A 19,881-nucleotide genomic window follows, 5' to 3' on the forward strand; every position below is an offset into this window, starting at 1 on the left:
TCTGCTAGTGCAGGCAAGGTTACATTATTATCTATTAAAAATCCTATATTAGTAGCAATTTGTTAAGGTCCTAAATCTATGGTAGAGAGAGAGGAGTGATAATTAAAAATAAATTGTATTTTTAATACTTTATTATCTAAAATAAGACTCAATGAAAAGTTAACCAAGTTTTATTGAAATTATATAGACACTCTAAATGAAATTAATGTCTATTTGAAATACGCAGGAGACTATTCGTTTGCTTGAATTTTCTTTATACCGACTATCGTGGGTGACACAGAATTCAATATAGTAACGTCTCCTATAGTCATAAACAGTACCATGAACATAACAAAATATACGGTGTCGCCCATGATATCCTTCACGAGTTTGAAGGTGTTTTTCTTTAATGGATGATAATCGAATAGTAACCCCGCCTGCGCTAATGGGATACGCTGGCAGGACACCAGTGAGGGGGAATGAAAAGACAGGTCAGTTAGTCCATCGTGATGAATACAACTAGAAAACAGCATGTTGGATTCCGATAGTAAAATAAAAATGGGCCACAGCAAAAATGATAATTTAGTATTAAGTATATAATTATTTCCCAATGTATAAATTAAATTACAATTTTTGTTATTTTTTATTCGGTTGTAATTTAGCTTCAATCAATTTAACCCAGTTTTCGTATTGCTCATTATCTTCTTCATCTATTTCATCACAAAATTTATCAATATCTTCATCCTTTACATCCATTTCATTGTCCTGAAATGTTTGTTCATTTTTGTTCTTTGTATTCATGTTTCTTGTTGCTTCGTCATTTACAGTATTCTGTTTCACTACTTCAGTTGCTGCTTTATTTTTACTTTTTACGACATCATTACTGTTTGCACAATTGGAATCACTTTCAGAAACTAGATTTTTCTGTTTCTTCTTTACTTTATGTTTAGTAGGTATTTCTTCAGTGACAACATTTTGAAATATACCTTTAGAGTCATGCTTTTTTTTCTTTTTCGTTTTAGTGCCACCATCATATGTGTTATCAGAACTTTCAATGACTTGAAGCTCATCTTTCAATATTTCTTTTTTAGGACGAATATCATTAGTGATTGCTGAAGGATCAAAATGTGCTTTATTTTTATTTTTTCTTTTCTTTTTAAAAGCTGATTCATTAGTGTTAACATCATTAGAACTGTCATTTTGATTTACTCCATCGTTTGCTGATCTTTCCTCTTTTGATATACTCGTTTTATGTCTTTTGCCCATTATGTTCTGAAACAAAATTATACTTGTTAAATATTATTATTTTAAATAAAATAAAAATAATATAATTGAGGTAAAAAGTGGCCTAATTACCAACGAATAAATGAATTACGAATGCTGACCACTTAGCACAGAATTTTATTTCAAATTTTCCTTTTCTAGCAATGGTACCACCATTCGATACAATACAACATTACAATTCAATTTATTATTGCATTTTCATGTTACAAAGAGGTACAGTATCAATATGAATTCTAGAATGGGCACACAATCATATTAATAAATTTTTACATAAAATACTAGTTGTCCGAAAGATAGAATAGCAATAGTTGATTTCTATTAGATTCGTATTATTTGCGTCATAAATAAAAAAAGATCATTATCATCATCTTGCTCTTAACTCAATTATTTAGGGTCGACGTAATATGTTTTTATTCATAATATACAAGATTTTCACTGTTAGGTAAATAAAAAAATAAAAACAAAAACAAAAAATAAATAAAAATAACAGTTAAAACTTTATATAGCGAAATTGAAAGGACCGATTATTTTAATGCGTTATAAAGAGTTTTCGTTAAACAGAGAGAAAAAAAAATAATATAATTTTATAAGTACATTTTAATTTTGAATATATATACCCAAATTATTCGCAATACCAAATATTACTTAATCCGGCGTGTCACACAAAGTTCACGCACAAGTAAACACCAGTAAAATAAACTCAGAAAAGTGCCAACATCTTTAATATAAATTAATTTCTCAAAAATTTATACTAAATGACCTGTCTGCAAGCGTGTATATGGAAATTAGATGAATTATGTTAAGATATTTAATCTTATGCTGACCTTCACATGTGTTCATACAACACAAACAACTAAATAGCGTTTCACATAATTATTACATTTTTGTGCATAAAATTTGCCTTGTTATTTTGTCTAAGGCTAACAAGTGCCGAGTCATGAGATCCGACATCTATTCTATAAAAACTGTAGATGAGGAACCACTACAAACAGATTATTGCATTTCACATGATTATTTGCGTGCAAGATTCACATAGGAGTTCTAAAGAGTAACCAAAATTTAGTTCAAAAATCAATTTATATATTTTTTTCTATATGCGTTTTTGCTCATAAACAATTTTATAAAATACTAGCTTTAAATCCGCTACTTCATATGCATGGTTTTCAGAAGTAGGAGTAGCAATGAAATAGACTATTCCTAGATGGTGTATCGAAATAAAACACCACAGCAGCTTTTAAGTGAAACTTTTAAGAACACAAAAGTGAAAACCGAGTTCAGTTGGTACAGTAATTTTTACGTGATACCGTAACAAACATGTAATCAGACAGACGGACAAAATTTCTAAAAAATATTGTTTTGGCTTCTATTGTTTCCATTAAAACTTCTTACATCAATTTTTCTCTAATATATTCCAAGAGCAGACATTGTCTAGTTACAACTTCATTATATTAGTAAGAAAATACAACTTGTGACCATAAAAAAAGGTAACAGCCTCTAACTAAAATAATTAGTTATATCAACATACAATGTGTGTGTGTGTGTGTGTGTGTGTGTGTGTGTGTGTGTGTGTGTGTGTGCGTGTGCGTGTGCGTGTGCGTGTGTGCGTGCGTGTGCATGTGCGTGTGTGTGTGTGTGTAAGACAAATTTTATTCTTTAGTTTCGTAAGTACACATTATACTTTAACTAATCGAGCATTCTCAACAAAAGTACTCCTAAGGCAATCCAATCTGACTACAATGGATACTAAAACAAAATAAGTAACATACTCAGAGGTGAATATTAATACTCCTATCTATTACCTAAATCGATAAATAAATATTATTATTATTATTGAGGTCATAAGTTATCATAATTGATATTTAATACGTTTTTAATTTGAAGAACATATCTACAACGGCTCTTTTACAGTTAACCATCCGGTTTTTAAGATTTACTTCGATCCAATGCAAATAACATTTTTAAATACGGATCCATATTCATATCCATTTTTTTTAGAATACCTATCGTCCCTTCCATTTACCGTTGCGCTGTTGTTTTTGTTCATTGTTGTTTCTGATTTTTTTTTTTATTATTTCTTTTATATTATTATCATGTTTACTCATATTTGCGTAAATTACGGATGATGAACTAGGTCCATCGACCAAAGTAAACATATTTTTTAACCCTAAGCAAAAGGCAACGCACTGCGAATATTTGGCCGCGTGGGATCTAAAAGGTCATGATAATGAATTGTACAGAGATATTTTATAATAACAATATTAGTGTATTTTGACGTTATAATGTGCATACATTTCAATGTCATTATTAACGCTAGATGAATAAACAAATGATGCCGAGCGACATAAAATTGGATTGTAACTAACTCTGTAACTTCGGTCTGTTTAATTTTGTTATGATTTATTGAAAAAATTGATTATTCATTAAACAAAATTTATTTAATCTGAACATTCAATAATTGTATAAAACATGGCACTCGTACCTAATCACGGCGTATGCGTCGTGATAAGATTTAAAGGGAGCTCTCCAAAAAAGTTTATACAAAATGTACACAAGTATTTTTTCCCTATGAACGATCATTGACGAGAAGCAGACAAAGCAACATGAATAATGTTTTATACTTCGAATTAGGCAACACGAGTGATTTCGCCATACATTGTAATCAAGCACATGCGTATTTTTTATATAAATTTCATTAGCAAATTAGTAATTTTTAAATATATTGCAACAACAGTATTAAAGTACATTGTATTTTGAATATATAATCGACCTAAATAAAGTAAGGGAACCAGGCATCTTTTTAGTTAAACTCATAAATCTCTTCGATAGTTATCGGTGGGCCACTTTATAACTACTGATAATGATGATGTGTATACAGTCTAGTCGACTCCAGTCGATTTTGTATTCATGAATATCGTGTGGATAAGTACCTGTTATCTCAACAACTGTCTGATACTTTGCTAAAACAACCTACCAATGAATATATTAAGTTGCAAAGTAAAATTAATATAATCGCATCTATCCGAAGGGTCAAGATAGATATTATTCTTAATGTATGACCGAGAACAGATTTTTTAAATGTATTGCATTTATTTGCAAATTGTATTTTCTAAATCTATAAAATGTATATGTGTAATAATTTGTATAAGGCCTTGTCATGCGTAATTGGTGAAAGATGTAATTCCTGACAAGCTGTTTTATAAATAAAAACAAAAAAAGTAACTGCCAGCCGGCACAGCTGCGACATCGCACTGTACTTATAAAGAAAATGAGATCAAATCTTTCCTTTTTTAACCTAAATGTTTCACTTTTGCGTATGATTATTCAAATATTTCCTGATATACAAATCTTGTCTTGACAACAACAAAAAAAAAAATAACAAAAAAGGTAAAGCTGTTCTAAGTGATACGCTAACATACATCCAGCGATTGACTTTAATTTAACGCATCTTACTTCGTAAAAAATCAGGGAACTCAATTACAAAAAAGCACACCGATGAAAAACAGATGTTTCGCAGAAACTGATAATACAAATAACAAATAGTTCAGTTTAAAATGCAGATCGTATTTCTAAAAGTAGATTTTCACAATAAACAATCCTTTGAAAATTAATATGGGACCAACACGGCAATGAACGCAATAATTGTAAAAAAACATTATCAAAGTTGGTTTATAAGTGGCTACGTGAACGAGTAACGTAGTAACAAAAAAAAAACAAACTATATAAAAACAAAAGCTATATCGATTGTAAATCCCTCCTATTTACACCGATTGAAATTTTATTTCATTATTCGCACGGATCAGTATTGTAAACCGTACTTCGTTATTAATTTCATACTGGAATTTATAACGAAGGAAACTGGAATTCAAGTGGACATTTTCCAAAGGCAAATTATCCACCAAGATTGTGTCGAATATGCGAGATTGTAGCTGTAGCTTGAGATTTAGATCTATGTTTATGTTAGTTGTTTAAAGAAGTTATTTACTTAAAACAAAGTAGTCTAAATTGGCTATTATATTTTTTTACGAGCATTGTAACAATACTGAATCGTTACTCGTCAGCATTTGCAAACAATTTTGGTATTACACTTTTTTTTTAACATTTTATAAGCTTGTGGGTTTAAGTTTGGACTTGTGAGTTTTGACCCAGGGATAATTTAATACAATGGAGTCATTTGTCACTAAAAGTGATAGTATACGTGGAGGAGTTAGTATATTCTTGAAACACTACGTTATTATCGTTTATCTATTGGGTTCATACCAATTTTTAATTGTGTAGCTTCATTGTAGCTGTAATACATAATACTTCAATACGTTTATTTCATTCCGAGACCAGTGTCTAAATTAGTGCTCGCGATTCAAAGAAATGTTAATGTAACTATGTATTTTTAATGTTGGATTTTAATGTGATAATATAATAATAATGTACACTTGAATTACGTGACATGCTTTTTGTTCTTCTTCACCTTAGGAGTGACAGCTCAGTCGGACCATGTTTAACTACTGTCTAGGGATGTCAAGATTGAAATAATTCCTTTGAATTTACAGTTTTATTTGGACTAATTAAAAATTATTATCGCTCGTTTTGTGCTTTGAAGGGTACGTAAGGCCGTCGTCCGGTAAACCACGTCAGAGGCCTCTGTACCTATATAATACAGGCGGCCTAGAAATTTGTCACGAGAGTGCGACGCCCTCACACGAAAAGTAGTAGTACTCTCGTGTATCTCTTGATCTTATGTTAATTTTTTCATGATGGAAGTACCTAGTTGTTTCGCAGACCAAAATTTGCCTGTAATCGTAATAAATTACAATAAAAATATGGATACGAATACATTGTGCATTAAATACTAAAAATCAAGAAAATTTTATATACTATATATTCATACTATATATTTCTACTGATTCATATAAATATATTACTTGACTTCTTAAGAGATAAACTATTAATTGATATTAATAATAACAATCAATTATGTTTATCAATTATGGCAACTACTGGCAAAACCACAATTTGAGAGAAGTTATTTTCAATATTGGACAGTTTACGTGACACAACAACAAATGATGTGTATTGTCAAATGTTTTCTTGAATCTGTATATTACTTTCTAGTATTTTTTATAGGAGTTTATGATTACATTTTGTTCCACAAAAAAAAACACCTACTCCAATTGTGGCAAAATTAATTATTTTGATTTGCAAACAAATTATTGAACTGATTTTGTTAAAATTTCTATGGGGCCAATTTGAATCTATATCTTTTCAAATAAAAAATAATCTAATAAATGGCGGAGTTCTAAGGTAACAAACAAAAAAAAAATATACAACCGAATTGAGAACCTCGTTCTTTTTTTTTTAAATCAGTTGACAATAATATGTAAAGGGTTGTGTGTATTTGTGTAAAAAATTTAAGAATCTGATTTTTATAAGTAAAAAGTATAAAACATTCCACTAATGTACATAAATGTTTGATTACTAGGTATAGCTTTATAAAACCAGCGTTTAAATCCGTTATGAAAAGCATTACTCATACATAAAAGGAAATTCTCAATTCATTTAAATAATAAAAGCATTTTAATAAAGACAATGAAACAAAGTACAAGTTTTTGAATAATATTACATATGTAGTCGATAAGTTTTAATCTCGCGTTGGTCTCATATTAATTTTGTGACGAATCGAAGCTGCAGTTTTTCTTTACGGGGCCCCGATTCCGTGATCTAAATTCAAACATTTTTAATGTAATAGGTATGTTTACGAAACATCTCGTCATTCATCGGTATATGTATGTTCACATATCATTCTATTAGAGTTATCTCAGTCTATTAACAGTTAGAGATTACAGACAGAAAGGTAAAAATCTTTTTGTCTGTAATTTTTGATAAACCTACTTTTTACGTTGTTACATTTCACTTGAAAATGAATTGTTTTAAACTTTAACAAGTTCTTTATCCAATCGATCAATAAAAAAATATAATGAAAATATTATATGTAGTTTTCTTATTTTTTCGGCTAAAGTTTGAGTGTTAATAATAATAATGAGTATTCTACATATTAAGTAAACATTTGTATAAAAGGTGTGTTTTAAGTGGGTATACCCAAAGACAATAAATAAATAGACGCTCACAAGATGAACGCTATGAGTTGATTTGTAGTCGTTCTATTTCTATCTTCTTGGGCAATTGAATAATTATGAGTGACACGGATAACATCGTCGCTGCTCGCCCAGCTAGTAGTTTTTGATTACTATGTTGAATATAGATGACTCAGAATAATTATATCTTACATTAATTTTAAAAACATCTACTATATTTAAACGATATTTCCTCAATTATCATAACTACCTAGATAAAATAGGAATTTAGTAAGTAATAATAGGTACCTAAGAAATAAGATATAAGACGCATCTAAATCATGTTATATCAAAGCAAAAATTGTAAATTACTAACACAGCTTACTTGTTGATGTCTATAGTACTTGTCAAATTTTGAAGACTTGCGCTGAAAGTCTAGAAGTGTGTGGAAAGTCAAATCAAACTTGTCAAACAAAAACTGGAGTGCCGACTAAAATGTTTTTGAAACGTGCCTATGTAAATTATATACTACACAAACTACATAAATGCTTACAAGCAACAAGAGCTATAGTGCTAATTATATAATTATCATTTTCAGAAATGCAAAATTTGATTGGAATAACAATTAAAGTTAGTTATATCTTAGTCGAAAATAGATACAATTTGGAGGAGATAAATATTGTCAGGAGTAATTTGTTAACAAGTCAGTGGCTTGAAGTAAGTGATAAACAATCGGCAACTCGTTGTGATAACAGACACAAGTGAATTATGTTTACGTAACGGATGGGAAGGGGGGGGGGGGGGGTAGCGCGGCGGCGGTGTAGCCGGAGCGGCAGACTACTTACTATAAGTCGCGGCATCTACTGCCCCGACCACAAACTCACAGAGCGTAATCTCCACAAAATATTGCATTCACCTACAGTAAAAACGCGTCTATATATATGTGATAACAAAAAAAATTGTAAACTTCTTAGAACAGTGCATTATGGCGGAGAAACAATTTATCTTAGGAATGGACATTGGCACTACTTCAGTTAAAGTATGTGTATACGATCCTGGTACAAAAGAGTTGGTGGCCAAACAGACTAAGGACACAGCAGCTAATATACCAAGTGATCAGGGAATTGAAGGAAATAAGCAGGACGTTCCAAAAATAGTATCAGCTGTTCATTACTGTGTTTCACGTCTTCCAAGGGATGTTTTACGGCATGTTACGAAAATTGGAGTATGTGGACAAATGCATGGAGTTGTATTGTGGAAAAATGGGTAATGTATATTTTTGTCTTTATTTGTTGATTGCATTAATTTAACTACAGTCACGAGTACATATAAAGTATCATTATTTTTATATTTCATTATTTTTTTGCCCTACAGAGCTTGGGAAAAAGTTGAAAAAGATGGTAATGTAATTCGTTTTGAAGCTATCAGGGAAAATATGTCTGCTTTATATACCTGGCAAGATTCTAGATGCAAGCCTGAATTTTTGGACACATTGCCAAAACCCGACTCACATTTAAAATGTTATACAGGATATGGATGTGCTACTCTTTTATGGATGCTTAAACATAAACCAGATAAACTTAAAAATTTTAAATATTCAGCCACAGTACAGGATTTTGTGGTAGCAATGCTCTGTGATTTGGACATTCCTATTATGTCAGATCAGAATGCTGCAAGCTGGGGCTATTTCAATACAGAAAATAATAAATGGAATACTGATATCCTACAATCAATAGATTTTCCAGTAAACCTATTGCCTAAGATAATAAAAAGTGGAGAATTTGCTGGGAAGTTGAACAGCTCTTGGAATGGTATACCTGAAGGAATACCTGTAAGTGTAGCTATGGGTGATCTGCAGTGTTCAATCCTTTCTACCTTAGAAAATGAACATGATGCTGTATTGAACATATCAACATCTGCTCAACTTGCCATAGTTGCTGATAAAATTTCCGACTTGGGTTGCAGCACTATAGAACACTTACCATATTTTAAGAATAAATATTTAGTTGTGGCTGCATCACTAAATGGAGGCAATGTTTTAGCTACATTTGTGAAAATGCTACAGCAATGGATGCTTGAATTTGGATTTCCCATACCACAATCAAAGGTGTGGGAAAAGCTAATTGCTCTTGGTTTAGAAGCACCAGAATCAGCTATGCAAATAAATCCTCAACTTTTAGGTGAGAGGTATGCACCTCTGGCTAAAGCATGTGTTGAAAATATAGATCTGTCTAATATCAATTTGGGGCAAGTATTCAAATCTCTTTGTAACAGTTTAGTCGCAAATTTGCATTTTATGATGCCTAAAGAAATATTGCAAAAAGCAAACATAAAAAGAATAGTTGGAAATGGATCTGGGCTATCCAGAAATGCAGTATTACAGAGAGCTGTCGAACATCATTACAGTTTGCCACTGGTGTTCACATCAGGAGGTGATGCTGCAAAGGGTGCTGCTATAGCAGTTGCATAAAATTTATTTATTAAAGTTAATCTAATTAAACCTTGAATCTACTATCATTTCATTGTTTAAAAATAATTTTAAGGTAATAAAATTTTGCTAAGGCTTAATATTTTTTTTAATCTTAATTACACAATTTGACTTTATGTACGCCTTGATAATAATATATTTTTTCTTCAGTACATATTATTCAGTAATATAATTAATATATATATATAAATTGAACTTAATCCCAAAAAACTATTTATTTTTATTTATCTCCAAGATCATATTGAATTATCAAAAGTATTAGAACTTTTATTTAATACTAAATAGATCTGTAATAATGTAATCCATTGCTAAAAACCTAAGTGTATATACCACCTAATTTAAAAAATGAGATAGTGTGAACTAGATATTATTGAACTATTTTTCTATATAATTTATGCTTTTGAATATTTGATATCATTATAAAGCTTTCCTTTTTTTAGTAAATTATAATACAATATTAGATTAAAATAACTACATCATTTGAAGTAATATTGATGTCTTCTGACTTTTTATATTATCAATTTTGTGCAATCAATAGTTTTGCCTATTATCATCATCATATCATATCAGCCATTAACTATGCACTGCTAAACATGGGCTTCTCTTATGAGGGGAATTTACCAGTACTTACCATGCTTGGCAGGCAAATAAAATGTCACAAAAAGCTATGGTAACATTTTAAAAGAGACGCTGCTCGCCCATCCCTCTGCCATTAAGATTTTACTTTAACTTTTTAAGACTTTTTATATTTATTTAGACTAAATTATCAAAATGTCAATTATGTGCAATAAATAATTTGAACTGTGATGTAGTGAATTTATTGGAAATAAATCATCATTATTATTTCAGCCTGTCCCTACCCACTGCTGAATATAGACCTTCTTCAATGACTTCTGATATATGCAATCCTCCACATTTCACACTGAGGGCAAGACATTATTCATTGCAGAGTTTACAGTCATAAAATACCGTATTGGGCAAGCGGTTTGAAGACTGAAATTTTTGAAAGGAAAAGTAAACAATTTAAATTTACACCTTAGGACATTTTCATAAGACTGTCTATAGGAGGCGTCTAGATGTTGACAAGCAAAAAAGTAAAAGTGACGAATGTGGTAATAATAAAAGTAACACTTAAAACTACTTACTGATCACAACTGATACTATACATATTAAATAAATCTAATACAAACCTGTTGAATATGTGTACCTCATGTGCCATAGTACAGTTTTAGTGATTATAATCTATGAAAACAATGAATATCATTTTTAACTTACCAATGGCGAACTGATTAATGTATTGAATAAATATGTCACTTAGCAATTAAACGTTATGTTTTATATTAAAACACAGAAAACTATGCTGTTTATTTTGATTTTAATACATAAAGGCGTGCTATTAAGTATAGCCTTTAGGTTATGTTTATCATTTTTTTTTTTTTTAGTACGTTTGTTCCGTTTGGAACAGGCTAAGGTCGGAGACCATGCTGCCTAGTCTTCAAAAAGATAATTTGTCTGGAATTTTATTTTTCTAATGTCGCTTCAATTATTGTCATAATCTTCAATATTTCATTTGTCAAATCCGGTAAGTACATTTTCATAAATATCTTTTCTTGAGTTTTCTTAAACCAGTGAATTTATCAAATTAAAAATAAATAATTATAAAAAATCATTGTCTTGCAATTCAATAAAAGTATTCTTATAGCTTCTTGAATGTTGTAGTAATATAAGTGAAAATAGCTTTGAAACAAGAAGGAAATCTTAAGAGAAGCGGGATTGAGTGCGGGATATTTTCGGGTTTTTTGAAGATAATCCTAAGTTCGTCAAACATAATGTGTCTTTGAATGACAAATTCAGAGCAATCAAAAAAAAGGTGATGTAGAGATTGGGCTGTATTTGAGTTACACCATGTGCATGATGGGGAAGCGATCATGCCCATTCGGTGCAGGTGTTCGTTGAAATGTCCGTGGCCGATTCGTAATCTACAAATATTGGTGTAAAATTTTCTGTTTGTGTCCTTTCCTTTGTAGAACCACGGTTTTCCAATACGCCAATTAATTTTGCGGTACCATTTGCCTTTAGTCTGTAATATTTGAGTCCAATGCTCCTCCCATTTAGTTGTAACGATTTTATGTATTCCAATACTACAATCTGAGTAACAAAGGGGTAAATCTTGAACACGAGCAGCACTTGAATTAATAATTTTAGCCAAAGTGTCTACTTGTTCATTCCCAAACACTCCAATATGTGAAGGGGTCCAGATGAAGATAATATCTTTTCCATATATAGTACAGAGATGATAATATTTATTACGAATTTCTTGAATTAAGTAGTTTGATGATGAAATGATTGTGTTATTTTTTAATGCCATAAGAACACTCATACTATCTGTAATTATAATCCATTTCGAATATAGTACCTGTTTTTCTATGTATTCTAATGCTAAAAATATAGCTTTTGCTTCTGCTGTGTAAATACTAGCCAAAGTTGAAATTTTATAACCGTGACCAAATCTATTTGACAAATCGTAAAAAGCCACTGAAGTGCTAAGTGCATTTTTGGAACCATCTGTATATATCTGCCTGTAGTCAATAAATTCTGATAAAGTCTCATACATATCGTGCTTTTCTTTTATGTCTTTATGTATAACAATTTTGATCTTACAGAACTTACTCTCATAAAGGCCATTATAACAAGGAAGTATCTTACTACTATAGATGTTATATTCATCTCGTAAATTCAAATCATTGATAATAGTTTTATTCAAAAACATAGAAATGGGGCAATTTAATAATTTGAGTATGAGTGGGTTATTGGAAACTGAAAAAACTTTGAAGAGAAATTTGAGTTTTAGGTATTCGAAACGAAGAAGGATAGGAGGCAAATTACATTCTACTTGCATTGAGATAATTGGAGAAGTATACATAGCACCTAAAATAAGTCTTAAATTCATATTTTGAATTTTTTCGAGTTTTTCTACTAATTTATGTTCTGAGGCATAACAAAAGAAAGCGTAATCAAAATTACTTCTAACAAGAGATTTGTAAAGTAAAAGGATAATTTTAGGATCAGCTCCCCAGTTACGACCAATTACAGATCTTATTATATTAGTGGCTCTTAAAGCACGATCTACTAAGCAATCAACGTATAGATCCCATTTTAAATTTTGATGAAAAATTACCCCCAGAAATTTAACGCTACAGTCTGTTGGAAGAGTTTGATTATTATATATAATATTCATTAATGGAACATATTTATGAACTTGATGAAAAACAACTACTTTACTTTTGGTTAAACTAATATCGAGGGAAAGAAGAGAAAAATATTTCTCAAGTCTTTTTAATGACTCATTTAACACTAATTGCATATCAATAATATTCTTTCCTTTTATATAAATTAATAAATCATCGGCAAATTGCAAGTTGTTCACACTGTTTCCTAAAATTGAATTAAGTTTATAGATATATAAAATATATAGTAGCGGGCTTAGAATACCACCTTGACATACTCCTTTAGAGCTTAACCTAGGTCCTATTAATTTACTATTTACTTTAACATACACTTCTCTATTACTAAGAAAATTATAAATCCATTCGATAAGTTTCATTGGAAGAAATGAGGATAAAATCGAAGATAGAACTGTTAAAATTACATTGTTAAAAGCTCCTACGACATCTAAAAAAACAGATAGAACATATTCATCGTTATTCAAAGCAGTACTAAGGTCGACATAGAAGTTCGCTAAACTTTCGCGCGCTGAATATCCACGGCGAAAACCAAATTGATTCGATGGTAATATACTATTACTTTCAATAAAGAACTCTAAACGCTGTTTAATTAATTGTTCGAATAATTTGCCTGCACAGGACGTCAATGTTATAGGTCTATAGGAGTCGAAATTTGTAGGATCTTTACCGGGTTTAATTACTGGAATCAAACAATCCATTTTCCATTCTGGTGGGATAATACAGTCCTTCCATAAATCGTTAAAAATTTGTAAGAGTTTAGTAAGGTTTATTTTATTCAGCAATCGAAACATATTGTATGTTAAGCGATCAAGGCCACTAGCTGTATCTTTTCTAGATTTTACTGCACTGGATATTTCATCAATTGAGAATGGGTCAGTGAGAAATTTTGGGCATGAATTAACAGAATTAAACTGTTTGTCATCAAAAGATGAGTGTACAAAATCAGGAGTATATTTGCGTAAAAAATCATTGACCCATGATATATCTTTAAAATGATTTTGACGATGTTTTGAATTTAGTTTTCTCATATTTTGCCAAACAGTGGAAATTGGTGTTAATCTATTAAATTTGGAACAAAATTCCTGCCACCCCTGTTGTCTTACTTGCTTAATTACTAACTTTTTAACAGCTTGAACTCTTTTAAAATTTATGTAATTATCGAGAGTTGGATTTTGTTTAAACCTAAGGTAAGCCGCTTTACTATCATTGACAGCTGTCGCACACCTGTTATTCCACCAAGGTACTGCAATATGTTTGTGCCTCTTTGAAGTATTTGCACCGCTATTTGATAAGTTCCTACGTGGAACGGAACGTTCCACAGCTGTCAAAATAATTTTACAGAACCTATTGTAATTGTTTAAGGGTTCATTGACATCATACTCGAAATCCAAAAGTAATCGATTAACAGTTTCAGAATAAAGATCCCAATTAACGAGACGTAGGTTTATACGATTTAACAAAAGTTTATTAACTTCATCTATAGGAGCATGTTGTTCACCTGACGGAGTTGATGAAGAGTTCTTTGTGTTTATTTTAGTAAAAGTCGGCAGGTGATAACTTCCTAACGGATCATCATGAACCGACCACTCGCATTTTAATGATATGGATAGGGATACCATAGTTAAATCAAGGCCATTGGGTCTCCAAATATGAGAGCCAACAGTAGTAACTTGCTTATCATTTAATAGTACCAAATTACATTCATCTAAACAATCAGGAATGTCTTTACCTCTTGTATTAGTGGAGGTACAACCCCACATAGTATGATGTGCATTTAAATCTCCAGATATGATAGTGGGTTTAGGAAGAGACTCCAAAAAGAACTTAAATTTGGCTTTAGTAAAACTAGGTGTACTATTGGTAGGACAGTAAATACTGGCAACTGAATACCAAGAATTATTAACTTCAATACTAATAGCTATAGTTTGCAAAGAATTGTCGAAAAAAGAGTGAAGTTTTTTATATCTAATACTATTATGTATAATAATCGCTACTCCATTGTGGTTATTACCACAATCATTTCGTTCTATACAATAATCTTTAATTTTTAATTTGTAATGTGGTTTTAGCCAAGTTTCTGAGATGAGAGCAATGTGGATATGATGTTCATTTAAAAATTGTGTAAAAATATGTCGATTGCTCAGTAGGCTCTGAGCGTTCCACTGTATGATAGTTAATTGGTCTCGATTGAATTTTGTGAAATAGGTCTATTACCAAAAGTATCATATAACACATTCAAAACACTTTTAGTGTTAATAGATGTGTTCTTTGTGTTATGTAGTGAAATAAGTTTGATTATGCTTTCTATTAAAAGTGATAAACTCTTGTTATCAGAATTTAGAATTGAAATTAGGTCTACATTTTTTTTAGGTTTGTTACCCAGTTTAGGAAATATTTCAGTGCTAAGTATATCTCCAAAAGAAGCAGGTCTGAATTTAGATCTATTTTCAGCAATTTTCTTTTGTTTAACAGGGCATTGCGGTGATACACTTGTGTGATTTCCATTGCAGTGTACACAAATAGCGTTTTCCATTCCAGTTGTACAAGTTTTATAATTATGCTCACCTTTGCAGATGCTGCAACGCTCAGAATTCTTACAGAATTTAGCTAAATGTCCATACCTCAAGCACCGGTAGCATTGTTTAACTGGTAGTATATATGGAGTGACATTGTGGCGCCAACCTCCAATATCCAGATATTCAGGTAATACAGATGCAGCAAAAGTAATTGTCACGGTTAGAGTTGGCTGTAACACATATCCATGAGTCAAGGTATTTTTTCTTAAAATTCTTTTAATAGCAATAATTTTCTTAGAACTCGATATCATAGTATATATTTTTTTATTAGATATATTTGTAGGTACATTTCTAATAACGCCTGTAACTTCTGTTGAAGAAGCAGGAATACTGGCCTTAAAATGGTAGTCATTTAAAAAAGTTTTATTATTTAAAAAAGCATTGGCTAAGTCTGGCTTTTGAAAGTATACTCCGATTTTGAATTTATTTATAGATCTAAGATAAGTTACCCCTTTATTAAATCGTTTTAAACAGGAGGAGAGTGAGAGCAAGTCTCTGGATCCAATGGTTTTCTGACTATCTGAGGATTCTACAAAGACAACAAATTCTGTCCCAGGGGATTCCTCGGGATATCTTCTAATATAATCTGTGACGTAGTAAGGTTTATACTTATCGGCCTTATCAATTTCAGATTCTGAGTCAGTAGAAGTATCTTCCGAATATATATCCTTGTCATTACAAGGTTCATGGTCTACATCACCTGAATCGTCATCTTTTTTTTTCCTTTTTCTACAACTGCGCTTCCCCATGAATGCTAATTATATTACTGTCGCTGAATTTAGTGAAAATATAATATTTTATTCAATAATAAGAATTGATAGAGATAGTTTTAATAAATTAATAAAAAAAATTTAAAAAACCCGCTTGTTCTTATTCGAGTTTCCCGCCTTTTTTTCTCTTATGTTTATCAATCAAAATCAAGTTGACGTTGACAGATTAAAACAAGTTTGTCTAGGCAGCATGGTCTCCGACCTTAGCCTGTTCCAAACGGAACAAACGTACTAAAAAAAAAACAAGTTTGTCATTCATACTTTCGTAGATATCAGTAAAAGTTCATAGATTATATTCTTTACGTATCAAATTCTATCATTTATTCACGAGTACATATTATATCACGAATTTATTTCTATGGGGGCGCTATTGTGTTCTGTACCTTAATCTGAGTTACTTTCTAACCCTGCAAAATATTAAGTTAAATATATTTTTACTTTGTTATGTCTGTATATTAAACAGCACCATTTGAGATCTAAAGACAACAGACAAATCAATTAATAATAATTGTTTTTATATACATTGAAGTATAGACTTAATATAAAGTACTTATAATTAAAGGACTAAGGAGTATTTAAGAATAGTCCGTACTTACCCCAAAATTGTCCAGTTCCTATCTTAGGCTGCGAGAAAACTTTAGCAAAAATATGCTTGAGCGCACATATTATATATACCTTATTAAGAGGCTAAATTAGACTCGCCTTAGGTTTGCATAATTCCACTTTTTTGCAATACTGAATCGTTAATGGCTATTTAACTTAAATATTAGATATTGAAACTGTATATTTCGATATTTTCTAACGGCTAAAAAAGTGCTGGAATGGAAACTAAATAATTTTGGGGTGAGAACGGCTTTTGAACACGCCTTTGTTTTTATTTAATTTTAAATTGTTTAATGTTATTTATAGCATACACTTATTATTTTCAATAACTCAGGGTTAAAATTGAGGAGGTTTTATTTATTTTACTTTTAAAATAGAATTTCTTTATTTTCTGTTAATTAATATTTTGTTTCATAGATAACGTCATTTTAAAATATTACTATTATCGTACTAGGAAAAATATATATTTATTCAGCATTTTTTATTTATTGCCCTATATAACGAACCTTCACAAAATGGAATGGTAAGGATTTTGGTATTAGTGATAGTTATAGTTTGATTTTATTATGAGAAATAAAGGAACCCTAGGAGCTATAGATTAAGCGATGAGCTAACAGATATAAAATAGACGTAGGAAAAGAAATTTTTAATGAAATGTAGAAAATAAACACTGCACTCAATGAGGCATCTTTTTTCAATTTGTCAAAATCATTGTCAATGTCACTTAATAGTCATGTCTGTAATATGGATCTGTGCAAGTTGACGGTTTTTGCATTAAATTTGTATATAAAATAAAAAATATTAATCTCAAAGTGAGAAAATTAGTAATAACGATGAATTCTTGACTATTTTGTATAGGCCTTTTTAAAATATATACTAAAAAGATAACAGTCTTTAAAAACTAAGGCAATGAGTAATAGAAGTAAACAAGAGGATATGGATATAACAGCGGAAGGAAATCTATTGGAACAACCAAAAGAGGTGAAAGTCCCTGTACGAAATCCTTTAATAAAGATGCGCACATATGTACTTGCACTCCGGCCTTGGTCATTGAGTGCCAGTTTATTGCCTACTTTATTAGGCGCTGCGCTGGCATACCGGTTACCAGGCGAAACAGGCTTCAGTTGGCTCACCTTGCTGCTTACATTATGTACCGTTATACCAGTTCATGGTGCTGGTAATGTTGTTAACACTTACTTCGATTTTGTCAAAGGAATAGATAACCGTAAATCAGATGACAGGACTCTAGTCGATCATATTCTAAGTATTGATGAAATTGTCTCACTTGGAGCAATATTATATTTTGCTGGATGTACCTTTTTCGTTCCACTGGTAGTCTCATCACCAGCACGAATGGAACATCTGGCATTAGTTTATTTTGGAGGACTATCTTCATCATTTTTATATACAGGTGGTATTGGTTTGAAGTATATAGCTCTTGGTGACATATTAGTCTTAGTAATATTTGGCCCTGTATCAGTTGTCTTTTCATTTCTGGCACAAACAGGGCGGGTAGATTGGCCTATCATCTATTATGCTATACCACTTGCTTTAAATACTGAAGCTATTTTACACAGCAACAATACAAGAGATTTGGAGACAGACAGCAAAGCTGAAATAGTTACATTGGCAATATTAATTGGAAGAACAGCTTCCTACTTGCTTTATGCCTTTTTACTATTTACTCCTTATATAATGTTTGTAGTTGCATCAGTTAAATGTTCATTTTGGTTTTTATTACCTGTTCTTACTTTACATAGAGCATTTGATATTGAAAGAAGGTTTAGGAGCCCAGACACAATGAGATGTGTCCCACGACAAACAGCTAGACTTAATTTTTACTTTGGCATGCTGTATATGATATCTTGTTTATTTGCTTATAGACTTCCTTTCTTGTTACGATAAAAATCAATAATATATAATAGGTTGACCAATATTACATAGTTAATTAAAATCTAAATATGTTAATGAGCTTATGCTTTTAAATAAAAATTATCTTAATCTTGCTATTAATCAAAACGATTTTTATTTCATCTTGTGACATATCAACCACCTTTGATCTTATTATCATTTAAATGTGAATGAATATGTATTTGAATTTGTAATATTGCTTTATTCTCAGTGAAACACATCTGATAAAGTGATCATTTCCATACAAAAATTATCAGTAAAATGCATTGTGTCTCATCTTTTGAGTGTTGTAAGAAATACAGTATTGTTAAAGTGTATGAATAATAACTACCTCTTACTTTAGACTTATGAATCTTGTTGAATCTTAATGATGGTGCATGTTTAAACTACAGTGTAAACTCCATATAACATAAAACTCCTTAGAGAATATACATACATATACATACATATATATATATATATATATATATATATATATATATATATATATATATATATATATATATATTATATATATATATATATATTATATTATATAGTATATAAAAAAAATCCAAAGAGGGTTGACATCAGGCAGGTGGCCGGTCGTAAAACTAAAAGCCAAATCTTTTTGTAATATGGATAAAAACATTACGCCGACCTCATATAATAATTGGGATATGGGTAGGAAGATGATTATATAAAAAATTTAAATACTAATATTTTTTCCACAAGTAATGGAAATAAAATATGAAAAATTATATTGTAGATAGGTAAAAAAACAAAGTTAAAAAGAGAAACAAAAACAATTTGATTATATTATGGAGTTTACACTGCACTTTTATATGGATGTTTAGAATGAAAGGTTGCGAATATTGAGATAATAGATCCTAATGATTAGAAATAATACTTATGCTTATGAAACACAATTATAAGGTCAGAGCTCACTGACAGAGTGCCAGTGAAGAGCAGTTATCAGTT

General features: G+C 30.6%; 3 protein-coding genes across 6 annotated transcripts; 2 read left to right on the forward strand and 1 right to left on the reverse strand.

The window, feature by feature from the left end:
- Positions 1 to 554: 554 nt before the first annotated feature.
- Positions 555 to 11,254, reverse strand: LOC113516067 (uncharacterized). Of its 4 annotated transcripts, none has more exons than XM_031908769.2 (2): positions 11,092 to 11,254; positions 555 to 1,251 (listed from the first exon to the last, which is right to left on the reverse strand). In XM_031908769.2, exon 2 carries the CDS (start codon positions 1,243 to 1,245, stop codon positions 616 to 618), a length of 630 nt encoding a protein of 209 aa, XP_031764629.2. In that variant the 5' UTR covers positions 1,246 to 1,251; positions 11,092 to 11,254; the 3' UTR covers positions 555 to 615. The 4 variants fall into 4 exon arrangements, with proteins under 4 accessions (XP_031764629.2, XP_031764631.2, XP_052755016.1 ...); XM_031908771.2 differs by lacking the exon at positions 11,092 to 11,254 and adding an exon at positions 11,007 to 11,025; XM_052899056.1 differs by lacking the exon at positions 11,092 to 11,254 and adding an exon at positions 7,714 to 8,116.
- Positions 8,136 to 10,623, forward strand: LOC113516066 (sedoheptulokinase-like). Its single transcript, XM_026900414.3, has 2 exons — positions 8,136 to 8,594; positions 8,703 to 10,623. Exons 1-2 carry the CDS (start codon positions 8,314 to 8,316, stop codon positions 9,796 to 9,798), a joined length of 1,377 nt encoding a protein of 458 aa, XP_026756215.2. The 5' UTR covers positions 8,136 to 8,313; the 3' UTR covers positions 9,799 to 10,623.
- A 6,469-nt stretch (positions 11,255 to 17,723) lies between the features above and the next one.
- Positions 17,724 to 19,385, forward strand: LOC113516104 (ubiA prenyltransferase domain-containing protein 1 homolog). Its single transcript, XM_026900473.3, has one exon. The coding sequence runs from the start codon at positions 17,920 to 17,922 to the stop codon at positions 18,913 to 18,915; it is 996 nt and encodes a 331-aa protein (XP_026756274.1). The 5' UTR covers positions 17,724 to 17,919; the 3' UTR covers positions 18,916 to 19,385.
- Positions 19,386 to 19,881: the final 496 nt, after the last annotated feature.

Source organism: Galleria mellonella, unplaced genomic scaffold (genome assembly GCF_026898425.1).
Source record: "Galleria mellonella isolate WM207_F2 unplaced genomic scaffold, CSIRO_AGI_GalMel_v1 utg56, whole genome shotgun sequence".
NCBI lineage: Eukaryota > Metazoa > Arthropoda > Insecta > Lepidoptera > Pyralidae > Galleria > Galleria mellonella.

Excerpts from the sequence above, each read along its gene's own strand:
- LOC113516066 (XM_026900414.3), top strand. The coding sequence starts at position 8,314 with ATGGCGGAGAAACAATTTATCTTAGGAATGGACATTGGCACTACTTCA. Across the intron at positions 8,595-8,702 it reads GTTGTATTGTGGAAAAATGG|AGCTTGGGAAAAAGTTGAAA; the intron begins GTAATGTATATT and ends TTTGCCCTACAG.
- LOC113516067 (XM_031908769.2), bottom strand. The coding sequence starts at position 1,245 with ATGGGCAAAAGACATAAAACGAGTATATCAAAAGAGGAAAGATCAGCA.
- LOC113516104 (XM_026900473.3), top strand. The coding sequence starts at position 17,920 with ATGAGTAATAGAAGTAAACAAGAGGATATGGATATAACAGCGGAAGGA.